The 7865-nt window shown below is 37.3% G+C and overlaps 2 protein-coding genes across 4 annotated transcripts in view; one reads left to right on the forward strand and one right to left on the reverse strand.

Moving 5' to 3' along the window:
• The window catches only part of LOC107705904 (kynureninase-like), a 13447-nt gene extending 9580 nt beyond the window's left edge, over positions 1 to 3867 (reverse strand). Inside the window, exons 1-6 of one of the 3 annotated variants that reach the window (XM_016509425.1) lie at positions 3720 to 3867; positions 2127 to 2350; positions 1915 to 2035; positions 1288 to 1370; positions 917 to 978; positions 759 to 830 (exon numbers count right to left, since the gene is read on the reverse strand). In XM_016509425.1, the coding sequence (XP_016364911.1) occupies positions 759 to 830; positions 917 to 978; positions 1288 to 1370; positions 1915 to 2035; positions 2127 to 2280 (492 nt within the window). In that variant the 5' untranslated portion in view covers positions 2281 to 2350; positions 3720 to 3867. Of the gene's footprint in view, positions 1 to 758; positions 831 to 916; positions 979 to 1287; positions 1371 to 1914; positions 2036 to 2126; positions 2351 to 2613; positions 2684 to 3719 lie in introns of those variants that run through there. The other 2 variants (XM_016509424.1, XM_016509427.1) reach the window with 2 other exon arrangements.
• A 2165-nt stretch (positions 3868 to 6032) lies between these two features.
• lgals2b (lectin, galactoside-binding, soluble, 2b) overlaps positions 6033 to 7865 on the forward strand; it is a 4235-nt gene continuing 2402 nt past the window's right edge. The window contains exons 1-2 of the mRNA XM_016509389.1: positions 6033 to 6123; positions 7163 to 7242. Coding sequence (XP_016364875.1) covers positions 6121 to 6123; positions 7163 to 7242 — 83 coding nt within the window. The 5' untranslated portion in view covers positions 6033 to 6120. The remainder of the gene's footprint in view (positions 6124 to 7162; positions 7243 to 7865) is intronic.

Here is a 7865-nt window from a genome sequence, read left to right on the forward strand (position 1 = left end):
AAAACATTATTTTAGCTGAAGTATTTGTATCAATACCCCTCTTGTCACCTCATACATTTATAAGATTTTTAAATAAAATAAACAACTTGAATGATTTATTTTCACACAAAATATGTTGCTCCATTAATGTTCAATGCAACATATATATTTTTTCTGCAATTATACATTTTAGTCGCAGTGAATAGCACATTTTTTCTTGAGGTGCACTGTAAAAAAAATTCAGTAAAATTTACAGTAAAAAAACGGCAGCTGTGGTTGCTGGAATTTTACTGTAAAAAATACGGTAGCAACGTTTTAGGTTTTACGGTTTGAACTTAAATTTACAGTTAAATACCGTAATTTCATTAACTGATATAATGTTAAAGGCAGGGTATGTGATTTTTCAAAAACACTTTAGAAAACTGATTTATACAAAACTGATAAGAAAAAACTAAGAAACATAGTTATTTCAACAAAGAATGTCAATTTACGGTTATTCACTGTAAATTATACACTGTAAATTATTCACTGTCTTTTTCACTTACAAAAACGGTATACTCCCGTAAAATTAATGTCCAATACATGTAATGTCCAATACAGTTTTTCACCGTATATAGTAGGGGAATTTACCGTTAACCATTTAACAGGTTTTTACTGTAGCATTTTTACAGTCTTTTACCGTTAAATTCACGGTCATTTTTTACTGTGTGGGCCTTTAGCCCCGTTGTACCCTAATGTTCACATCAAAATAATGTTAGCATTAATTTAGGTATACATACATGGTCTGATGGAAAGGCCATGTCTTCTAGAAGAATCTTATAGCGTTTTGGAGTCGGTTTGTAGAAGGAAAGCTGAGAGGTGCATAAAAAGGGGGGAATATTTAAAAATCAACATGCAGAAAAAATATTTGCAAATGTTTTTGAAACTGTTTTTTTACCATCAGAAGATGCAGATTGACTGTCAGTCCATTCATCAGAGCCACTTCCTCAGGTTTAGCACCTATATAAAGATTCACACACTCATATACAAATACACACATCCATAAAAGCAGTCTGGCTAAATCAGGAGCTCCAGGGATTACATGTGGGGGTAAAGTCCTCTCTTTAACCTGTTTACCCTGTTAACTTCACACACTCTATCTACAGACAGACGTATGGCTTCTCTCTGTGTTTACATCCCATAGAAACAGAAATATGAAAAGCAAATGTTCCCCATGAACCTCATATATTCATTCACATTCTCATACTGGATGTGACTGTGTCAACCTGAAGTCAATAACAAACTCTTAGTTAGGAAGCTCTTAATTACCAACGATCTTTGCCATCAGCTCCTCCAGGGTCTCTTCGGCCCAGGCCCAAGGTCGCGACCCCTTCAGGTGGCCATGGACTCCACTGGAAACAACATGTGGTTACGGGTCACTGCAGTATTATGGGATTTCCTTCAAAGCATTTCAGTTATTTTATCTAATTAATTTTAACAGTGCTTGTCACTAAAAGAAAAAATTTAGTAATTTTAATGGAAAAAAAAAAACATGTTTCAGTAAAGAACCTGTTTACCAGTTACCTTAAAATGATTTATTTTTTTTTTGGCAGTGAAAATTATTTTTGGATAAAATAAAATAATAAAATAAAATAAAATAAAATGTAAAAATGTATATTTTATTTAACAAGATAATAAATATAGAAAACAAGCTTCTACTAATCAAAATTTATGGAAAAATACTGATACCAAAATGCCATCCTAAAGCCTGAAATATACTTTTTTTTTTAAGTTTTATTTTACAAAACTAATATAGAAATATAGAAAAGCAAAATAAAAGAAGAAAAATACAGTCACTAAAATGACATCCAAAAGCCTGAAACATTTTATTTGATATTGATGTTATATTTTTCTGAAACTGATTCAGCATTTGATAAATCAAGACAGATAACTCACATTGTGGCCCATTTCTCCAGCTCCTCTTCGATGTATTTTTTGGTGTTTTTCGGCTGGAGACCCAGTGAATTCCCAGCAAAATAAACACAATCTTCAGAACCATCCACAAGTGACAAATCCGCTAAAAACAGATGAGAAATCAGATGATATATGAACTTGAGCAAACACTCCATCATGCTGTGATATATGTCGGGTCATAAAGCGTCACTCACACGGCGGCAGGTCTGATATTTTGGGCATGAGGAACTCCTGGCGCAGCTGCTGCAGCTCATCGTGTCGGTCCAGATGTTCTGCCAGCCTGCGGGACGTGGGACTACAGTTCAGCTCCTGCGAGACCCTCGTGATCGTCTGCTGCACGCTCTCCATTATCAGCACCGGATTCAGAGCAATCACGCTTCACAGATCTTTTATATACATCCAGAAGTTAAAGCCACGGCTGTAGAGACAAACTTTTAGCTCTGCACTTTGACCCCGTGAGTAAACACATCAGACCTGAGTTAATGATTTCTAGAGGTCTGCATAGTTTCCTGATTTTTAACTCTCAGTCTGTTTCTAAGGATTCTCCAGAAGACACACACTCACTCACACACACACACACACACACACTCTCTCTCACTCACTCACACACACACTCTCTCACTCTCTCTCACACACACCACACACTCACACACACACTCACTCACTCACTCACTCACTCACTTCCTGTCCATGATGAAAGCATTGAGTTCTTCCTCTGCACATGGACTCACTTCTGCTTTCAGTGAGAAACTAAACACGTGTAACGTGACCCTCACTGGACCTCAGACCCAGTCCATTGACTGGCTGCTTTTTGTTGTTCTGTCTGATGCCTGGTTAGAACTCCTAGTTAGTTTTAAGTTAACCATCATAGCAGATGAATGTTTGTCTTTTGTTTTGGGCTTATAATATGTCATATTAACATCTGCTACAAACGATAAATTAAACATGTCTTTGGGTGTACAGTTATTTTACAGTTATGCTGCCTGCACTTCATATACAAGATAAATGCAGACAACCATAATGAATAAGAACATATGCAAAAAGTGAATTATGACTGAAGTGTGTTGTAACTGTGAATGGTGACGATACAGCTGAGTTTGTAGCCTTTGCACTTGTAAACAGTTGATGAAGAACAGCAATAAAGCTGGTCAGAAAACACAACTCATTTAGCTGAGATCCACTAATTCTCTGTGGAAGCTGAAGAACAGCAGAAGTACCAGAAAAAGTTACAAATGTAAATGTTTCTGTGTTTTTTCTGAATTTCAACAAATTAATTTTCCCTTTCAATGATTCTCTTCCTCTGTATTTTTATCTTATTTCCAGTAAAAACTGTCTAATCATTCCTACTTCAAGACACAAGCAAAATGACTTAAGATATTACTTCTTAATAAATAAATTAATAAATAAAATTAAGTGAGTTTTTGCTGTTTAGTTTTGGCAGATATTTTTTCTTGCTTAAGGTATAAACTCACTTAATTTTGATCATTTTTCAGAAAACAAGTATCTTATGTAATTTTGCTTCTAAAGTAAATGTATCTTGATTTAAGAACATTTAGATAGTTGTATTGGAAATCAAGGCAAAAATACTAAGTATGAAAATCATGTTTTGCAGTGTTATACTGTGTTGTGATTTCTGACAAAGTAATTTGCTTAAATTTAATTCTACACACAATTTATAATAATCCATCAGCAAAATGCAAAAATAATCCAAAATTTCACAAACCAAGTGGTTGTGTCTTAAATGCACAGTACATATAAATGATAACTGTGATCGTAAGTAAACATACCTGTCTGCGAGACATTCAGAGGAGTCTTCAGATGAAGGTTATGGATCGATCGCACTGCTGTTACAGATCATATCCAGAGCGCTGCTGTTCTCTATGTGAAATATTTCATTAAGTCCAGCTGAATGATCAGGACTAAAGATGAGTTCACGTGACTGACTGTGAGAAAACACATTCGCTGATCCTCCTCTATACGGTGAGGAAATGTTTCCACCGGTTAATGGACGTGTGACAACAGCGGTAATACAGGTATCACCAGGGGTGGGGTTTGTTGGAGTTTCCTCTTTTCCTCGCTCTCATTCCTTTTAAATAGCCTAACTTAGAAATGCCTGTGCACATTTTACTTTCACTTTCAAATTAGCGGCAATTCGGCATCAATTGCTTGAATGGACAACAACAAACTCACTTATATTAAACATAGAACTTTTATTAACAAAACGAATAAAAATACACCATGCTATAGCCCAATATAAAACAAATAAAAAATTACACAAGGTTTGAATACAGTAGGGGGAGCCTGGGGATGGTTGTAACACTTCCAGTTTCTCAAATAAGGAACAAGAAATCTCCTAATTCACTTCCCACACTCTCAGTTTAGTCCTTATTCCTCATGTGAGGAAGTAGAGGCCCGTGGCAAACACAGCAGCTTAGAAAAACTAAATTTGAGGTAAGAAAGTAACTTTTTATACTTCATTTAATTTTGTGATGGCAGTCCTTGCTTTGTAGTTGAACTCATCAAAGTTAAATTATGTTTATTGTGAGTCTGTGTAGATATTTGTCACGCAAGTTGTTTGTGCTATTAATGTTTTGGCTGTTAGCTGTTAGGTGAGCTAGTTCATGGCTACAAGACTCTGGGTTAGTTGTAACAGCAAGACAACTAACTCAGTTGTAACAACTAACTCAGATGCCTAGGTCTTGGAAGAGAAAGACAAACCAAGGGGTGTACTCTCAATGTTCAAGTGTTCAAATTAAATTTTATTATGGCCAATTACTATGAGTGACATTAACAAACATGCACACACACACACACACACAAAAACAAACACAAACACACACATACACACACACACACACACAAACAAACAAACACACACACACACACACACACACACACACACAAACAAACAAACACACACACACACACACACACACACACACACAAACAAACAAACACACACACACACACACACACACACACACACAAACAAACACAAACACACACACACACACACACTTAAACATACACAAACACACACACACAAACAAAGACACAGACACCAATTATGTTGAAAAGTCAGTGTTGAATAAAAAGCTTTCAAAATCCATTTTTGTCATAATCCTTATTGCATAATGTTAAATCTCAGCCCAGGGTATGTTACAGCTAACTCAGACTATGGGGTGAATTGTAACATTTCACTCCTCGTGTTTGAAACTAAACCGTGCATTTTCTGTTTGTGCTGCAAAGATAACGGCTGCATCATTTAATAGCAGACACTTGTAACTAGTTTGAATCACATTTTGAACACACTGGCTTAAAAGAATTCCAAGATACAGACAAAAATGTCAAAAATGTTACAACCATCCCCGGTCTCCCCTGAACATCAGCAAACACTGTGGAACCAAATAAATAAGAAACAAATGTAAAAAAAAAAAAAACTCACAAAATCACCTTAGATAAATGGTCTCTAACTGAACTAAATGATTTTTATTACTATAAAAATAAAAAAAAAAGCGGTAAAACCATCAACACAGACTACCGCAGCAAGCCAAATCCTCTACAATGAAACAGCTCACAGAAAACAAAACTACTGACGACAGAAGAAACCCAACATTTGACTGCAAAAACCACTGAAACAACAATCAGCATCAAGATTTTAGGTGAGGGAAATTATACATCAGATTTTAATAATGTAATCATTTGTTGTCTTCACTGGTTCATTTTAAATGGGCCTGCAGTGTGACAAATGAAACTGAAAATGTGCACGTAATTAATCTGCAATTACTATGAGCTCAGTGATGATTAGAGACGGAGTATAACACGTCACCACAGCACATCAATAAACAGCAGCAGATTCAAAACTTTTATTTCATTGTGTAGATTCCCAAAAAACATTCTGAACATCTGTTTGTATGAAAATAAGCTCTTTAAAGATGTGTGGACGGTCGAACAGTGCTGTGATAATGTCATGTTTCTTTGGGCCACTGAGACGAAATCAATCAGTCTATTCATGACGGTATCTCAAAGATAACAGCCGTATTGATTCGGTCAGTGAGTGTGATTGGCTCAGGCTCGCCGCTCTGCTCTGCTCCTATTGGCTGGAGTTTCTGGATCCGCCTCCTGGGTTTATAATGAGGGGCGGCAGGTGAACGAGACACACAGCTGCAGCTCCACCAACTCAACAGAATGGTGAGTGACATCACTTCCTTTCACTGGCTCTGTATTCTATCCTGTTCTGTTCTATTCTATTTGTGTTGCTCAGAGCGTTTGTGATGTTGTGTTGAATCAACAGCATGAACTGATGCTATCACAGTTTCCTCTGGAGAATCTCACTGCAGCAACACTGTGATTGCAAAATGAAATGTGAAATGAATTAAATTATTATTCAGTTGAATTGTTATAGCATTAAGAAATAACATGAAATAATTCAATAATTTTAAAGACTTAATATGACTAATTATTGACCTGAAAAATAAACCTGTAAACCATCAGATTTTAATTTCATGATTCCAAGGCATAAAAAATAGCCACAAAATACTTTAAATAAATATTTTTCTCCAAGCCGTACAGCTGAATCTCTCTACAAACGACTATGCTCTAAAAAATGCTGGGTTGTTTCAACCCAACTTTGGCTCAAATTAGGACTAACCCAACTTTAGGGTTAAAAATTGAATGTAAAAATGTTACCCAATGGTTGGGTTAGTCCATATTTGACCCAAAGTTGGGTTGAAACAACCCAGCATTTTTTAAAGTAGAGTGTACACATATAATAAAGCCATCTAAACTATAAAGGAACATCTGGAAATGTGACACAAATCAAACTGATATTTGATTTTCTTCAAAGTCTCCAGCATTCGCCTCACTCCGTATCCATCAATCAGTCAGAATAACGTGTTGTTTCAGGGTCTGAATGTTGGATTAAATGGATCAATGTTTGCTCACTGGGTCTTCCTGTTCACCTCTTTATGACTTTATTATCAGAGGTTTATCATTAACGTTGAGTTTGGCCGCTCAGATAACACATTCTGACCAACAACCGTTCCTCTTATCGACAGAATCGCAGGTTAAACAGTAATTTGATCTGAATACATCATCACTGAAGGATAAAGAGCATGTGAACCTCTCACAACTGTGTCCGTGTCTTATCTTATCAATTCTATTGTGATTTCAAACCCACCTGAGAGTGATGTCTTGAATCGTTCATGGTGTTGTCCTCCGTCTCTCTCAGGTGTTCACTATAAAGGACATGAGCTTTAAGGCCGGGATGGAGATGAAGGTCACTGGAAAGACTAAACCAGGCTGTGAGGCGTGCGTACATCTGCTTTTCAACCTTAACGATACAAGGATTTTAGTGACTGTTCACCGTTCACACTTAGTTCAGTTCAGTCTGTTTTAAATCTGTTTGTGTGGAACATTTGGGGCAGTCGTGGCCTAATGGTTAGAGAGTTGGACTTGTAACCTGAAGGTTGCAGGTTCCAGTCTCAGGTCCGGCAGGAATTGTCGGTGGGGGGAGTAAATAACCAGCCTCCACCCTCAATACCATGACTGAGGTGAGACCCTTGAGCAAGGCACCGAACCCCCAACTGCTCCCCGGGCGCCGCAGCAATATGGCTGCCCACTGCTCCGGGTGTGTGTTCATGGTGTGTGTGTGCACTTGGATGGGTTAAATGCAGAGCACAAATTCCGAGTATGGGTCACCATACTTGGCCACATGTCACTTCACTCACTCACTCACTCACTCACATAAAACATCTAAAATCAGCCACGAAATCAGTCAGCAGGCTTACTATACAGACAGAAGCAGTTCAGCTCGGCAGGTTTTGATCAGTTTTTAAATATACTGTGTGTGTGTGTGTGTGTGTGTGTGTGTGCGTGCGTGTGTGCATGAACACGCGCGAGCCTCCAAAAGCAAAACTAGAAAAGAGAGCGAC

The sequence above is a fragment of the Sinocyclocheilus rhinocerous genome, unplaced genomic scaffold, assembly GCF_001515625.1.
Source record: "Sinocyclocheilus rhinocerous isolate Xijiao unplaced genomic scaffold, SAMN03320098_v1.1 scaffold1615, whole genome shotgun sequence".
Classification (NCBI taxonomy): domain Eukaryota; kingdom Metazoa; phylum Chordata; class Actinopteri; order Cypriniformes; family Cyprinidae; genus Sinocyclocheilus; species Sinocyclocheilus rhinocerous.